The sequence below is a fragment of the Pseudophryne corroboree genome, chromosome 1 (assembly GCF_028390025.1).
Source record: "Pseudophryne corroboree isolate aPseCor3 chromosome 1, aPseCor3.hap2, whole genome shotgun sequence".
Lineage (NCBI taxonomy): Eukaryota > Metazoa > Chordata > Amphibia > Anura > Myobatrachidae > Pseudophryne > Pseudophryne corroboree.
In genome coordinates this window covers 881,153,907-881,172,227 of record NC_086444.1, presented here as the reverse complement: position 1 = coordinate 881,172,227, position 18,321 = coordinate 881,153,907, and the positions used below count along the sequence as shown (strand labels likewise).

The 18,321-nt window shown below is 40.3% G+C and overlaps 1 protein-coding gene across 1 annotated transcript in view; it reads left to right on the top strand.

The window, feature by feature from the left end:
- The window catches only part of NPFFR2 (neuropeptide FF receptor 2), a 353,963-nt gene extending 335,964 nt beyond the window's left edge, over positions 1-17,999 (top strand). Inside the window, exon 4 of the mRNA XM_063941531.1 lies at positions 16,906-17,999. Within this exon, the coding sequence (XP_063797601.1) occupies positions 16,906-17,764 (859 nt within the window). The 3' untranslated portion in view covers positions 17,765-17,999. The remainder of the gene's footprint in view (positions 1-16,905) is intronic.
- Positions 18,000-18,321: the final 322 nt, after the last annotated feature.

Below are 18,321 nucleotides of genomic sequence, written 5' to 3'. Positions count from 1 at the left end.
TCCTCATAAAAGCGAGGTCAAGAGAGCAGTTGCTGATCAGCGTAGCACGTTCTCTGGAAGTGTTACGGCAACATGGCTGGATTCTAAATATTCCAAAGTCGCAGTTGGTTCCTACGACTCGTCTGCCTTTCCTGGGCATGATTCTGGACACAGACCAGAAGAGGGTTTATCTCCCAATAGAGAAAGTTCAGGAACTCATGACACTGGTCAGGGAAATATTAAAACCAAAACAGGTGTCAGTGCATCACTGCACTCCAGTCCTGGGAAAGATGGTGGCATCATACGAGGCCATTCCCTTCGGCAGGTTCCATGCGAGGACCTTTCAATGGGACTTACTGAACAAATGGTCTGGATCACATCTTTAGATGCATCGGTTAATCACCCTATCCCCCAGGGCCAGGGTGTCTCTCCTGTGGTGGCTGCAGAGTGCTCACCTTCTCGAGGGCTGCAGATTCGGCATTCAGGACTGGGTCCTGGTGACCACGGATGCAAGCCTCCGAGGGTGGGGAGCAGTCACACAGGGAAGAAATTTCCAAGGTCGGTGGTCAAGTCAGGAGACTTGCCTTCACATCAACATCCTGGAACTAAGGGCCATTTACAACGCCCTACGTCAAGCAGAGACCCTGCTTCGCTGTCAACCGGTTCTGATTCAGTCAGAAAACATCACCGCTGTGGCTCATGTAAACCGACAGGGCGGCACAAGGAGCAGGGTGGCGATGGCGGAAGCCACCAGAATTCTTCGCTGGGCGGAAAATCACGTAAGTGCACTGTCAGCAGTGTTCATCCCGGGGGTAGACAACTGGGAAGCAGACTTCCTCAGCAGGCACGACCTCCACCCGGGGGAGTGGGGACTTCATCAAGAAGTCTTCGTACAGATTTCAAGTCGGTGGGAACTGCCACAGGTGGACATGATGGCATCCCGCCTCAACAAGAAACTACAGAGGTATTGCGCCAGGTCAAGAGACCCTCAGGCGATAGCTGTAGATGCCCTGGTGACACAGTGGGTGTTCCAATCGGTCTATGTATTTCCTCCTCTTCCTCTCATTCCCAAGGTGTTGAGAATCATAAGAAAAAGAGGAGTGAGAACAATACTCATTGTTCCGGATTGGCCAAGAAGGACTTGGTATCCAGATCTGCAAGAAATGCTCACAGAGGACCCGTGGCCTCTTCCTCTAAGACAGGACTTGTTGCAACAAGGGCCCTGTCTGTTCCAAGACTTACCACGGCTGCGTTTGACGGCATGGCGGTTGAACGCCGGATCCTAGCGGAAAAAGGCATTCCGGATGAGGTCATTCCTACGCTGATAAAGGCTAGGAAGGACGTGACAGCTCAACATTATCACCGTATATGGCGAAAATATGTTGCTTGGTGTGAGGCCAGGAATGCCCCTACGGAGGAATTCCAGCTGGGCCGTTTCCTTCACTTCCTACAGTCAGGAGTGACTTTGGGCCTAAAATTGTTTTCCATTAAGGTCCAGATTTCGGCCCTATCCATTTTCTTTCAAAAAGAGCTGGCTTCTCTTCCTGAAGTTCAGACGTTTGTGAAGGGAGTGCTGCATATTCAGCCCCCTTTTGTGCCCCCAGTGGCACCTTGGGATCTTAACGTGGTGTTGTGTTTCCTGAAATCCCACTGGTTTGAACCACTCAAAACGGTGGAATTGAAATATCTCACGTGGAAGGTGGTCATGCTACTAGCCTTGGCTTCGGCTAGGCGTGTGTCAGAATTAGCGGCTTTGTCACATAAAAGCCCCTATCTGGTTTTCCATGCGGATAGAGCAGAGTTGCGGACCCGTCCACAATTCCTGCCAAAAGTGGTTTCATCTTTTCATATAAACCAACCTATTGTGGTGCCTGTGGCTACTACTGACTTGGAGGATTCCGAGTTGCTTGATGTGGTCAGGGCTTTGAAGGTTTATGTAGCCAGAACGGCTAAAGTCAGGAAAACAGACTCTTTGTTTATCCTGTATGCTTCCAACAAGCTTGGTGCGCCTGCTTCAAAGCAAACTATTGCTCGCTGGATCTGTAACACGATTCAGCAGGCTCATTCTGCGGCTGGATTGCCACTGCCAAAATCAGTTAAGGCGCTTCCACTAGGAAGGTGGGCTCTTCTTGGGCGGCTGCCCGAGGGGTCTCGGCATTACAGCTGTGCCGAGCGGCTACTTGGTCAGGTTCAAACACTTTTGCAGAGTTCTACAAGTTTGATACCCTGGCTGAGGAGGACCTTGTGTTTGCTCATTTGGTGCTGCAGAGTCATCCGCACTCTCCCGCCCATTTGGGAGCTTTGGTATAATCCCCATGGTCCTTACGGAGTCCCCAGCATCCACTAGGACGTTAGAAAAAATAAGATTTTACTTACCGGTAAATCTATTTCTCGTAGTCCATAGTGGATGATGGGCGCCCGTCCCAAGTGCGGACTTCTTCTGCAATACTTTTATATAGTTATTGCTGCAATAAGGGCTATGTTACTGTTGCATCAGGGTTGAACTGATACTCTGTTGTTGTTCATACTGTTGACTGGGTAAGTTTATCACAAGTTATACGGTGTGATTGGTGTGGCTGGTATGAATCTTGCCCTGGATTACCAAAATCCTTTCCTGGTACTGTCAGCTCTTCCGGGCACAGTTTCTCTAACTGAGGTCTGGAGGAGGGACATAGAGGGAGGAGCCAGAGCACACCAGAATCTAAATTCTTTCTTAAAGTGCCCATGTCTCCTGCGGAGCCCGTCTATTCCCCATGGTCCTTACAGAGTCCCCAGCATCCACTACGGACTATGAGAAATAGATTTACCGGTAAGTAAAATCTTATTATTATTATTATTATTATTATTATTATTATTATAATAATACATATATATATATATATTTATAATATTTTATATTTTATATATTTTATATATATTATATTTTATTTATATATATACAGATGGAGCCGCGCTTGTCTTTACCTGAATAGTCACAGGAGTGCACTCACGCCGTGACTAGGCGATCCGTCCACCTAGTCACGCTGAGAGTGCACAGAGTCGCTTCCCATTGTAAGCATCTCTGTCTGTGCACGCCCACCCAGCCGGAGACGCTGTCCAGTGAATGGGGCACGTGCGCCCGTCCAGACGGAAATGCTCACAGCGTCCAGGCGGGCGTGCCTAGTCACAGATGGAGCCACGATGTACCAAAGTATAAAGTCCAATGACTTTCCTTAACTGAGGTAAAAATATTGGATCCACACCAAGTTCTCAACGGGGAAGGTGTGCTCTTATGGGTGTGCTCTTCCGAATCCAATGGGGGCAGTATCATGTCACACAATCAACTCCATGGACTACAGTACATAGCTTTATGAGGGAATTTTTGCCTGATAGTATTTCTCATATGGATAACTACCTAAAAAGATATATAGAAAATATCGAGCATGTTACTATTTAAAAATACATTCAAAGTGTAATAGACCAAATTTTCAATAAAAACAAAATCAGTAGACATACAGTATCTCAAATAGTACTACCACCTGCCTATTATAGTAAAAGGTAAAAATGGCACATTAAACTATGCATGGCTGCCCCATAAGTTAAAATCCCTCTAGCATTCTATATTTAAGGTGGTAATGCCCCTTCCATTGCAGATAGTGATATACAGTAGTGAGCATAGTAGTCCCGTTAGTAGTGGGACTACTGTGCTCATTGTATCAGTCTTCATTGTAAAAGTGGGATGTCCATTGGCTTCACAAAACAATTTGTGGTGAATCATCCTGGTACATAACATTAAACAGCAGGTGATGTGGCTGCGATGATAATAATAATAATAATAATAATAATAATAACCATTATCATAATCATAATAATAGTATTTATATAGCACTTTTCTCCTAATAGGACTCACAGTACTTTACATTGCCCTTACAGCACAAAATACAAAACAAGCTTAACAGTAGATATCAGTAAAATGTTTGAATTAATACTGTAGGTACTGTAAGTCTTGAGTCTATTTTTGAAGGATTTTAGAGTGGAGGGTTCTTGAACTGAGATGAAAGCTCAACCCCCAGATGAAATCAAGAAGATTCTTAGTACTGTTAATAATCCTTCATCTACAGATCACAGTAGTGGAGTGGGACAATAAGGCATCAGAAGCTGCTTTGAGTACCTTGGGCCCTGGTCATGTAGGACTTTGAAAGTGAGTAAGCCGATCTTGGAGATGATTCACCATCTTACAGGTAGCCAGTGTAGGAAGTAGAGAATGGGTGTTATGTGGCTGGAACAGGGCTGGTTGGTTAATAGCCTGGCAGTTGCATTTTGAATAAGCGAGGCAATTCTTTTGCTGGGAGACTAATGTAGAGGGCATTGTAGTAGCCTAGGCGTGATGATACATGTATGACTTTAGGCAGATCTTCTGAGGGAATTAGGTGCCTGATTCTGGCTATGTTCCTCAGATGAAAGGATCAGGATTTGATTGTGGCTGATACTTGGTGTTCAAGTGTCAAGCCACTATCCCAGATTCCGCACATGTACATTTTTTTGTAGTGTTATAGAGATGTGCACCGGAAATTTTTCAGGTTTTGTGTTTTGGATTTGGATTCGGTTCCGCGGCCGTGTTTTGGATTCGGACACGTTTGGCAAAACCTCCCTGAAATTTTTTGGGCGGATTCGGGTGGTTTTTTTCAAAACCCCCTCAAAAACAGCTTAAATCATAGAATTTGGGGGTCATTTTGATCTTATAGTATTATTAACCTCAATAACCATAATTTTCACTCATTTCCAGTCTATTCTGAACACCTCACACTTCACAATATTATTTTTAGTCCTAAAATTTGCACCAAGGTCGCTGGATGACTAAGCTAAGCGACCCAAGAGGGCGGCAAAAACACCTGGTCCATCTAGGAGTGGCACTGCAGTGGCAGACAGGATGGCACTTAAAAAAATTGGCCCCAAACAGCACATGATGCAAAGAAAAGAGAAAAAGAGGTGCACTGTGGTCGCTGGACGACTAAGCTAAGTGACACAAAGACCTCAATATCACAGGAATTATTCGTTCTAATCAATGGTATTATTGGTCCAAATCACTGGAAGAAAATGACAAAATCACAGGAATTATTCGTTCTAATCAATAGTATTATTGGTCCAAATCACTGGAAGAAAATGACAAAATCACAGGAATTATTTGTTCTAATCAATGGTATTATTGGTCCAAATCACTGGAAGAAAATGACAAAATCACAGGAATTATTTGTTCTAATCAATGGTATTATTGGTCCAAATCACTGGAAGAAAATTACAAAATAACTGGAATTAAATGGCAGTAATGTCGGGAATTATATCAAATGGCAGTACCACTGGACATATACTGAAGTGTCAGACAGGAAGGCACTTAAAAAAATAATCCCCAAACAGCACATGATGCAAAGAAAAGACAAAATCACTGTAATCATTTGACAAGATCACTGTAATTAATAATTAATTATAAATCACTGATATTAATTGGTAAAATCTCGCTATTGCCTGCCTAGTGAAGTGGAATCTAGATGGGATTTTGTACCGGGGACACAATAACTTCATCAATTGTCTAAATCCCAATGCACTAATGGCGGAAAACGGTGCATGTCTAACAGCGCACTGATTATACTGAGAACTGATTATACTTAGCACTGATTTTACTGAGCACTGATTAAACTGAGCACTGATTATACTGATCACTGATGATACTATGGAGAACTGACACTAAGCAGCGAGAACAGCACTGGACTATTGTACTGTAGTATACTGGTAACCACAATGCAGCACTGACATTGAGCACAGATATTAAGCACTGATCAGGATACTTGAAGTGACACAGAGCAGCAAGATACAGCAATGGCCTACTGTACTGTACTACTAAATATACTGGTGGTCACCAAAATGCTGCACTGTACTACTATATACTGCTCACAACAATGCAGCACAGAAATGGATACTTGAAGTGACACGGAGCTGCAAGATACAGCAATGGCCTACTGTACTGTACTACTATATATACTGGTGGTCACCAAAATGCTGCACTGTACTACTATATACTGCTCACAACAATGCAGCACAGATATGGATACTTGAAGTGACACGGAGCTGCAAGGTACAGCAATGGCCTACTGTACTGTACTACTATATATATACTGGTGGTCACCAAAATGCTGCACTGTACTACTATATACTGCTCACAACAATGCAGCACAGATATGGATACTTGAAGTGACACTGAGCTGCAAGATACAGCAATGGCCTACTGTACTGTACTACTATATATACTGGTGGTCACCAAAATGCTGCACTGTACTACTATATACTGCTAACAACAATGCAGCACAGATATGGATACTTGAAGTGACACGGAGCTGCAAGATACAGCAATGGCCTACTGTACTGTACTACTATATACTGGTGGTCACCAAAATGGTGCACTGTACTACTATACTACTCACAACAATGCAGCACAGATATGGATACTTGAAGTGACACGAAGCTGCAAGGTACAGCAATGGCCTCCTGTACTGTACTACTATATATACTGGTGGTCACCAAAATGCTGCACTGTACTACTATACTACTCACAACAATGCAGCACAGATATGGATACTTGAAGTGACACGGAGCTGCAAGATACAGCAATGGCCTACTGTACTGTACTACTATATATATACTGGTGGTCACCAAAATGTTGCACTGTACTACTATACTGCTCACAACAATGCAGCACAGATATTGATACTTGAAGTGACACTGAGCTGCAAGATACAGCAATGGCCTACTGTACTGTACTACTATATATATACTGGTGGTCACCATAATGCTGCACTGTACTACTATACTGCTCACAACAATGCAGCACAGATATGGATACTTGAAGTGACACGGAGCTGCAAGATACAGCAATGGCATACTGTACTGTACTACTATATACTGGTGGTCACCAAAATGCTGCACTGTACTACTATATAGTATATACTGGTCACACAACAATGCAGCAGATATTGAGCACTGATCATCAGGATACTGTCTAGAACGGAGTCGACACGGAGCTGCAGGATACAGCAAAGGCCTACTGTACTGTACTACTATAATATACTGGTGGTCACCACATTGCAGCACACTGAGCACAGATATTTGCAGCACACAAAGCACAGATATTGAGCTTTTCAGGCAGAGAACGTAGCCACGTCCTCTCCGCTCAATCTCCAATGCACGAGTGAAAATGGTGGCGACACGCGGCTCTTTATATGGAATACGAATCTCGCGAGAATCCGACAGCGGGATGATGATGTTCGGCCTCGTTCGGGTTAACCGAGCAAGGCGGAAAAGATCTGAGGCTGCCTCGGACCCGTGAAAAACATGTGAAGTTCGGGGGGGGGGGGGGGGGGTCTGATCTCGACGAACCGAACCCGCTCATCTCTAGTTTTGTACTGTAGTTCTGAACCCCAAAGCTTAAGTCCTGTTGGTTAGCTATTCTGCAATCTTGAATTTTGGCCTATCATAAGGATATAGGTCCTTCAGGTCCTTCACCTTGGGATCTCACAGAGGAGACAATTAACATTTCAGCATTTGCGGATAAAACAGATTATGGTTAGTAGTTGTGACAATGGCAATGTAACAAAAATAATGAGACTGGGGAGAGATGTATCAAGCCTCCTAAAGCGTGAAAAAGTAGACAACAGGAGAAGATGCTCATAGTTTAACTATCATTTTATAGAAGGTACTATAAAAACTATAAAAAGTGTATTGGTTGCTAGGGGCAACTTCTCCACTCTTTAGGAGACTTAGGGGGTCATTCCGAGTTGATCGCTCGCTAGCTATTTTTTGCAGCGCTGCGATCAGGTCAAAACTCGGCAAAACTGTGCATGTGTATGCACCGCAATGCGCATGCGTGTCGTATGGGTACAAAGCATATCGGTGCTAGGCGATGGATTTAACAAAGAATCCATTCGCACAGCCGATCTCAAGAAGATTGACAGGAAGAGGGTGTTTATGGGTTTCAACTGACTGTTTTCAGGGAGTGGTTGGAAAAACGCAGGCTTAAACATTTGTGCTATGGGATTCTTTTCTATCTACCTGGAGCCCTGCAAGCATCTTTGCTGCCTTTTTTATTGTTAAATGGCATTTTTATTAAATATATAACTCATGTAAATAAAAGAGCCAGGCTATGCATTTCCAGCCAGAATTAACACAATCAGCTGGCTATGATATCCCAGGGATTAGTGCTGAGGGAGAATAGCTTTAATACCATCATGTGTAGTATAAATGGCAATTACCAATGATAACAGCAATTCCATTATAATAGAAATATACATAATTGCATTTTGGCCCTCATTCCGAGTTGATCGGTCGCAAGGCGAATTTAGCAGAGTTACACACGCTAAGCCGCCGCCTACTGGGAGTGAATCTTAGCTTCTTAAAATTGCGACCGATGTATTCGCAATATTGCGATTACTAACTACTTAGCAGTTTCAGAGTAGCTCCAGACTTACTCTGCCTGTGCGATCATTTCAGTGCTTGTCGTTCCTGGTTGACGTCACAAACACACCCAGCGTTCGCCCAGGCACTCCCACCGTTTCTCCGGCCACTCCTGCGTTTTTTCCGGAAACGGTAGCGTTTTCTGCCACACGCCCCTGAAACGCCGTGTTTCCGCCCAGTAACACCCATTTCCTGTCAATCACATTACGTTCGCCGGAGCGATGAAAAAGCCGTGAGTAAAAATACTTTCTACATAGCAAAGTTACTTGGCGCAGTCGCAGTGCGAACATTGCGCATGCGTACTAAGCGGATTTTCATTGCGATGCGATGAAAAATACCGAGCGAACAACTCGGAATGAGGGCCTTTATACATTAGACCTATTAAAATATTAAACATACATACACGTATAAAGTAAATTAAGTATATTAGAACCTATTACATTGGACACAAACTAACAAGGGGTTGCTTGTGCGCATGCTGATGTTATTGAATGTAACAAACCATATTGCTTGATATACAGTATAAAGAATAAAATCACATATTAGTTTTATATACAGTACATGCACATTGTTTTCATTGATTAGAAGGGGATTTTTGTGGGATTCCTAAAGCTGGACATACACCGGCAGATAAAATGCCTGTCAGACTGACTGGCATTTTATCTGACACTGCAGTTATCGCAGGCATACACTGTAAGATCTCTCACAGTGTGTGTCACCTGATATAGGCACTGCACCCCCTGGGATATTTCCCCGTTCCTTCCTATGTGAAGGAACAGAGGTCCATCTGTCGCCTGCGGTAGGGCATACACTGTCCGATGCGGCAGACATGACACTTTCAAAATATAGAATTGTTGGGACATGCTGGACAATCCGGCATGTCCAACTGGTCGATATTACCAGATCAGTCATCCTCATATATGCTGCAGTTATCTGACCGCTCTGCTGATATCGGGCGGATCGGGTAGATAATTGTAGCGTGTATGGCCAGCATTAGAATTCATTAGGTGCTAAGTGGTATCATAGATTAGTGTATATTGGGCCTAATTCAAACCTGATCGCTGTTGTGCAATTTCGCGTGACGGGTGATTATCGAACGACTGAGCATATGTATGGATCACAATGTGCAGATGCAAGGCCAAACTGTGAAAGAATGGTGTGAAAATTTTGATCGCAAGGTGTACACAAGTTGATTGACAGGTAGCGGACGTTTGGGGATGGTAACTGGCCGTTTTCTGGGAGTGTCAGGGAAAACACAGCTATTCCCAAGCATTTTCTGGGGGGGGGTGGTGACATTAGCTCCGGCCCCGATCAGCCTGTTTGTATCGCTCTTTAGGAGTAAGTCCTGGGCTACGCACAGACTAGAAAATCATCCAATGGTGAGTGAGTTTTGAACAGATTTGCAGATGTCCGCTGTCTGGCGAAGTTTTTGCACGGCATACGCAATCATTCGCACACTTACATGGGCAGTTTTCACTCTCTATGGGTGGCAGCTATCTGATCGTAGACCTCTGCAAAAATGCAGAGGAGCGTTCAGGTCTGAATTAGGCCCATTGTCTTGTAATTTGCAATTAATCCAATGAGCCTTTGTGATGGTCTTGAGCCTAACTGTAAGATCTTCTATTCTTTAAGGCACTTGTATATGCAGAGGTAAGAGGAGGGGCTCTGCTCTGTACACCCTAGCTGCTTGTAATGAGAGGTGCTACCTTGCTGAGATTTACAGTACTATACATAAAAAAGGGGGATGTAGGTGCACTATGCAATCATGTCTACTCAAAAATGAAATAAATATTATGATTAAATATAATATAAGAGGTTGTTAACAAAGATATAGGCTTGCCCACTAACGTCCAGGTCACCCATTTATCGGGCAAGTCCCTAACATTCTAAAGGGTCATATCTGGGGCGCAGGGCACCCCCAAACCAGCCATGCCAAAAAAAACCTCCAGGGCACCACATGAATGAAATATAGCTGTGAAATGTTACAAAGATAAGTGACAGCAGCTACTCAGTTTTAGGAGTATTACAAGAGTGAAAAATATGTGAGAAAATATAGATAAAAAACAAAGAGAGTGATATGACATGTTAATATAAGTGTTAAGTGGTGATGCCCTGAAGTGGCCTAGCTAGAGCAGCTCAGGTGGCCCCACGACACAATGCTCACCCCACAGTTGGCACTATATAAATAAAACATTCCCTAGAAGTACATTTCTCCCTAAAAATGTATATTTACATTCGCACAAATACTGTAGTCATTTTTGGCTTGAGGAGCATGCACACTGCACACGCCGAGAGTCAAGCATCTGTTTCTTCCTTTATTGCTTATCTCCCTGATGTCACATCGAGATCGTACATACCTCAGTTTCTTTCTAGTCACTCAGCTATACAACAGTGAAAACACTATCCAAATTCATGCAGTAGTTCATGTATGATGCCCGACCGAAAAGACAAATATTACAACTTTATTTTATATATATATTTATATTACCAGTTATTTATATAGCGCTCACATATTCTGCAGCGCTGTACATAGAATATATTTTGCCCATTCACATTCCATTCACATCAGTCCCTGCCCCAGGGGAGTTTACAATCTATATTCTCTATCACATGTACACACACACATTCACGCTAGAGTTAATTTTGTTGGGAGCCAATTAACCTACCAGTATATTTTTGGATTGTGGGAGGAAACCGGAGAACCCGGAGGAAACCCACGCAAGTACGGGGAGAATATACATGCTCCGCACAGTTAGAGTCATGGTGGGATCGAACCCATGACCTCGGTGCTGTGAGGCAGTAATGCTAACCATTACACCATCCGTACTGCCCATGTATTACATATCAACTATAAATGAATAAATGATTCCTATGTTAAAACAACTGTCAATATTCCCATTAGAAACAACCATAATACCAGTGTATATAAATAAAGCTCTAGGTAGCTAGTTTACAGAAAACAAATCAATAAAACAGAAATAAAAGATACTGTCTCCGTGCATAGCAATTTAATTATCCAAACATATCAATTCTTAAAGACATTAGGATTATCATAATTAGTGCAGTGCATAATTACAGACTGGTTGTAAAATAATGTATGTATACAATTAAGTGGCATACATTCCCACCAGACCCAAAGACGCAAAACAACTAATTTAATCATTACTGAACTAATTAATATAAACAGTACATAATACAAGTATTGAAAAGCTACTTACCAAGATAATATAAAATATAAAATCCTGATTTGTTTTGTAGTATCCACAGAACCATAGACACCAGAAGAAATATTTGATATATGCAACAAACATATGCAAATGAAAGCAATATATCTAATATAAATAAGGTATATATATATATATATATATATATATATATATAAATATATACATACACGTGTATATATATATATATATGGATTGGATATCGGCGTCACTCAGCAGACTTGTAGTATGATTTAAAAGATGCCTTTAATCACACCTACGTTTCGGGGCATACACCCGTCATCAGGGCAGGACTCACCTGCCCTGACGACGGGTGTATGCCCGAAACGTAGGTGTGATTAAAGGCATCATTTAAATCATACTACAAGTCTGCTGAGTGACGCCGATATCCAATCCATTTATATTGAGCGTGCTAGCTCACGGATGGCACAGCAGCAAGTTAAGCCATAACCCACTGAGAGTGCCGGACGTTTGGGACAATATATATATATATATGAAATATATATTAAAAGGTACATTTTTTGTCAGCTATTATCAAGCTAAATGTAATTCTGTTATGATATTACATTACCTTACCGATATCAAAAATGAAGTTGGACAGAATCAAATAAATATATTATTTATTTGACAGATATAATGAAAAATCTAATCTAAGCATAAAACATAAATACCCTCATACTTTAAATAACCACATTATTATTCAAAATACAATACATAAATGCATCTCTACTATGAATATCATAAAAATAGACGTGGATAACCACATTTGAGATGCACTTCAAACTGCTTCAACGACTGTAACTTACCCACTCAAATTGCGCAAAATTTGCTCATCCTGCTCAAAATATTGCTGGCTACATTGCTTGGAGCAGGGAACCCTCTTCCATGTTGTTTGGGAATATTCTCTCTTTCTTCACTTCTGGGTTGAGGTTTTTGACTTGGTGTCAAAAGTTTTACAGGTGATTGTAGACCCGGACCCAGTTCTCACTTTGTTAAACTGGTATCCTCTTTCTATTCCCAAACTTGAATGCCATTTGACAGGCCAAATTGTATTAACCGCTAGAGCAGCATTAGCTCAATAATGGTAATCCCTAATCCTCCTACTTTGCAAACAGTCATCTCTGAAACTCATTCTAATTTTGAAATGGAAACCTTTGCTCTCCGCTATTCCAATTCATCTTTCTCTACTCTTATGAAATGGCTCTCATGACATTTCTATGTTACAGAAGGAGATGATGTTAGCACCCATAAATGTATTAGCACACCTGCTACTTCCACCCTATGTTCTCCGTTGTTGACCCGACAAGACACTTGATTCGGGCACTTTAGTTTTCTTCCTTTTTCCTGCCTCATCACCTGTATTTTGACTCTTGTCATTTTATTTGATATGGCACTATTTATATTTTGTACTGCACTATAATATTTATATACAGTATTGTATCTCTCTTTTATTATGTCTCCGGATGTTCTCTTTTTGATGTGTTACATATTTTGTTACCCGCCCATTTTGCTCTAACCCTTTTTTCTTCCTTTCTGTATCCCCCTCCCTTTTGGTTTGCTTTGATGTTTAGTTTTCTTTAAAATACTAAATAAAAATGATTTCAGTTAAAAAAGAAAAATAGGCAGGGATGAAAGAGAATATGCATGAGATTATAAATTGGAAACTTAAGCAAAAATATGTGCATGAAAGTCCGTTGTATTATTGAATACTGTAACTGTACTTTATATACCAGACTGATGAATATGCAAATGTGATTCATAAAAAACAAGAAAGAGATATATCAGAAAAATATAACAACGATAATAATAACACTGAAATAATAAGTACATACATACAAAAAGTCAATAGATTTTTGTGAATTGTTCCCTCTGGTTTAAGTAAAAATGTAAAGTCTGTCCCTTCCCTATATCATTTCATTAACTGTTTGTATAACAAAACATTTAAACAAAATATAAGACTAAGATCATGTTGATCATTAAGAACTATGGGGACTATTTACTAAGCCGTGGAGAGATAAAGTACTAACCAATCAGCCCCTGCATTTTTTCACAGCCTGTAACATGACAGCTAGGAACTTGTTGGTTTGTATTTTATCTCTCTCCATGACTTTGTAAATAGTCCCCTACAGTGTATATACTTTATGTGTTAGATCAAATCTTAATAGTTTATTTATGTTAATAAGGCCTTTTTCATAGTTGTCCAGTAGCTTAACCTACAGTAAGTATGTTTTCCCACATAAACATGTTAATAGAGATTACATGTATAGCAAAGCAGAACATCTCACCTCTTATTTTAAACACATTGCCATTGCTGTAAGACAAAAATATACTATTTGTAGTCACAGATCATAGTAGGTGGCATATTTATGTTATTAGTTTGACATACTAGAGTTATGCATTGTCAATGGTGTACTGCTGGGTGCTTGATAATCTAAAATCTAGGAAGGTAAGAAATTCCTGTGAGTAATGGATGAAATGTATATGTAATGATTTGAGCTCCTAGAGTCAAAAGTTTCAGTTGGGTTGGCAAAGAGGCAGAGAAAGTGCTAGTGGAATTGTAAATAAAAATATTCAGAGAGGAACTGAAAATGAGAAATAGGGAGCATGGCAAAGAGGATAGTAGGAGAAGTTGTAGAAAGGTCAATACAGTGTAGAGGGAGAACAGGATTTATAGAAATGCAGCTGTAATGTAAGAATACTGTACAAGTAAAGTGTGTGCGTGATAAAGGAATGATAGATTTGTGATTGCATAAAAGTGAAGTGTGGAAAAGATATAGGGGAGAGTTCAATTGACTCACAGCAGAGAAAACACATACAGTAGGTACATGAAATTATTATAAATGTGTTTTCATCTGAAAACAGGTAATTTTTCGGCCAGTAAAAATGGGCTCTAATTGGATAGCCCAAAAACATTTTTTTTTAAATTGCTGTCTCATTTTTGTCACCCCAAAAATTATTAGGGCTAATTGAATTCCCCCATAGGTGTGAAAAATTATGAATACATGGGATAAAAATGTGCCTACTGTACAGTAGGTTTTACAAATCAAAATAGTGAAAAGTTGTATAACTTTTTATGTGGCGATTTTCTTAAACTGTAATAATGAGTGGGTTTAAAGAAAAAGCAGTATGAACATGACTATAGAAAAACAGATAAAGTAAAAAAATTAATGGAAATATAGAAATGTTCAAACATGCTTCACCACCATTATGTTACTTTCTGAATGGGTTCTCACTGAAGAAGACACATAAAAGGGTTGAAACACATTTGAATCTCCTTTTGTTTTCATACATGTGAACCTGCAGTAAGGAAAATACAGTACATATGGGTAACAAACATGTTTGGTCCTATTGCACAGGTTCAGATTTATCTGCCTTTTCTACATTTAAATATTAAAATCTTCTACTGTGTGTACTGTACCATTCCTCTAACCACCTCTGTTCTTCTACAGCTGCTCTATTCTTCTACAACCCCTTCTGTTCATCCTCTTCACTAACTCCAGCCTCCTACAACCTCATTTTACCTTCTTCTTTTGCCTTCTCTATTCCTATCTGAATAAGTTTTCCCCCAATTTTTACTAATATTCCCATACCCTCCCCCCACTCTCCTTCTACGACCTCCTTTAGTTTTCCTTTGCCCACTCAACTGGAACTTTTGACTCTGTCAGCTCATATCATATCACTGACCTTTCAATACCACATATATTCCTCTACCTCCTAGATTCTAAATTCTCATGCTCCAGCATTTTACCACAGCCAATAACAAAGTATAACTCCAGCTAAACACCACTCCAGACCTCAATCTATTGGACATATGGAAATATTAACAGCAATCGACAACTATGAAAGAATAAGTAAAACTTAAGCTAGTCTTAGTAGGCGTAGTGCCCATATTTTGCGGAGCACACACGCATATTAACACCACACACAATTAAGCACATTAGTATACAAACCTGGATTTAGATTATGAGACTTCATCAATACAATATTTACACAAATTGTAATTCCATACATATTTTTGTGCAAGCTGGGGATTTTTGTTTTTAAATAACTTGTTTTATTATCCTATATAATAAAAGGCTAACGCTGCACCTCACCTCTGTGGGGAGAATTCAAGTGTTTTGTGAGCCAGTGGCCACTAGATGGAGCACGATGGAGCAGATCAAGTGTTGCTCCGTTCAGGCGTGCACAGCCACCATCATTGACATTACTGTTATGTTGTTCCTGGCTGCTTACTAGTATATATATATATATATATATATATATATATATACTTATGAATTATTCATAAATTAATATGACCTGCTATTGGGTTTAAAAGGAGTGTTTTTTTGTTGTTGTTTTTTTTGTGTAACATCTTGTAACATTCTGTATTCACTTTTATTTATACTCACAAACAAAAGTATACTGGTGTGCATGATCATATGCATCTGTTAGTAATTTTTGTCTTGTTTATTAACTTTTCTAATAGAATTAATTATGCTGCACTAAAGCCCTTTTCAACAAACCTACCAATAAGGATTTTATATTAATACTCATAGGGGTCGATTCTATTCGGCAACTAATAAATAGCGCCGGGAATTAGCTCCCGACGCTATTCAATTCAGCAACTAGTTACGTCGGCAATGGCCCGTTCTCGCCGACAAAACAGGTAGTTTTGTCGGGAGAACGGGCATTCTCCGACTTAACTCCCCGGCGCGAGGCTGATTCCCGACAGAATCAGCCTCGCGCCGGCCGCTAGGCAGCACTTTTGTCGGGTTTCTCTTCTCATCCCCCGGGGATGAGAGAAGAATTCCCGACAATTGCAGGCAATTAGTTGCTGAATTGAATAGCGTCGGGAGCTAATTCCCGGCGCTATTCATTAGTTGCCGAATAGAATCGACCCCATTATCTTCAAAACTTGTACAATTTCTTTTTATACCCTGTATGCCAGTGACACTTTTGATATTCCTTCAATCCATGCAATATAGGAGGGTAAGCAAGGTAGAAATGCTGTCATAATTTGACAGTGCATTTTTCAGACAGATATAAAGTACTTTTCTTGATTTCTCTCCTAAGATACTGAAGCTAAAAGCAATATTTATTGCATGTGTGTTTTTTTCTTTCACTTTTAATGTACTTTTATTATACTGTTATGATGTTTATTATCTTTTTTTGTTGCCTTTATAACCTTTTTATTATATATTTCAAATGATAAGGAACATATTTGTATTTGTAATTGCAGGTTTCGCTGCATTGTTTATCCATTCAAGCAGAAACTGACCATATCCACAGCCGTTGTTATCATCGCAGTGATCTGGGTTCTGGCTATTGCTATCATGTGTCCATCTGCAGTTATGTCTCATGTTAAAGAAGATAAACACTTTCGGGTAGTTCTTGGCAGAAGCAATCAAACTAATCCGATTTATTGGTGTCGGGAGGATTGGCCTAATCCGCAGATGAGAAAAATATACACAACAGTTCTGTTTTCCAACATCTACCTGGCTCCCCTCTCTCTAATTGTCATTATGTATGCCAGGATAGGCATTACCCTATTTAAGAGTGAACTGAATGTGGAAAGTAAAAATCACCAACAGCAAAGACATGCCGTTTCCAGAAGGAAGCAAAAAGTTATCAAAATGCTCATTATCATTGCTTTGCTTTTTATCTTGTCTTGGTTGCCTTTGTGGACATTGATGATGCTTTCTGACTATGCCAATTTGACCGAAAACCAATACCAAGTGATTAATATTTATATTTACCCATTAGCACACTGGTTGGCATTTTTTAATAGCAGTATCAACCCCATAATTTATGGCTTCTTCAATGAGAATTTCCGTCGAGGTTTCCAAGCTGCTTTTAAACTCCAGCTGTGTTCAGAGGAAATGGAGAGAAGAACCGTGTATTCTCATCGAGCACAAGGCAATGCCATTTTACCAGCTACATCCCAAGACCCTGGACGCCAGGAATCAGCATTTAACAAACAGAGTAGCAATGATAATGAGTCTGAGAAACGAAAGCCACTAACAAGTGACCATGACTTAATAATGGAAGACTTGGAAAAAATGTCAAACAACAATGGGATTCAGAGAGACATGGTTTGATAAACTTAGATGAACTTAGATGAATACCTTCCGAATAAAAAGCATGTGTTGCTTTTGCAAAATACCATATTAAATATGTATTTATCATGACTCAACAAGACATGCACACAAACTTTCATGTTTATGCCGATCATTGCTATGTTTTTATATAAATCTTTGTGCAGCAACCACATTGATGGCCTGTATATAATGTCCGTTTTATGTGTGCAACACAACTTCTAAAGCAAATGTAAATAAAGCTATTTTTTTTGTAAAGAAACTATAAAACCACTTTAATGATAATTTCACTTTGATAAAAGTGATTGGCCCATTTCTAAAAAAAAACCCCACCTAATGCTGCACTCATCATTCTCCAAAGGAAATCAGCTGTTACATTCACTGTAAAATTGATATAAACTCCCTTTTGGCTCAGTGCCTGATTCAGGCACTTTGTGACATATTCTGGAATGTACTGCGGTGGATGTGTTACCCTGAGAGTATGCACAAAGGTGCTATTGTGGGTGACAGCTGGTATCAGAACTCAAGAGGCAAATCTATGGGCATAGTTGTCTGGAAGG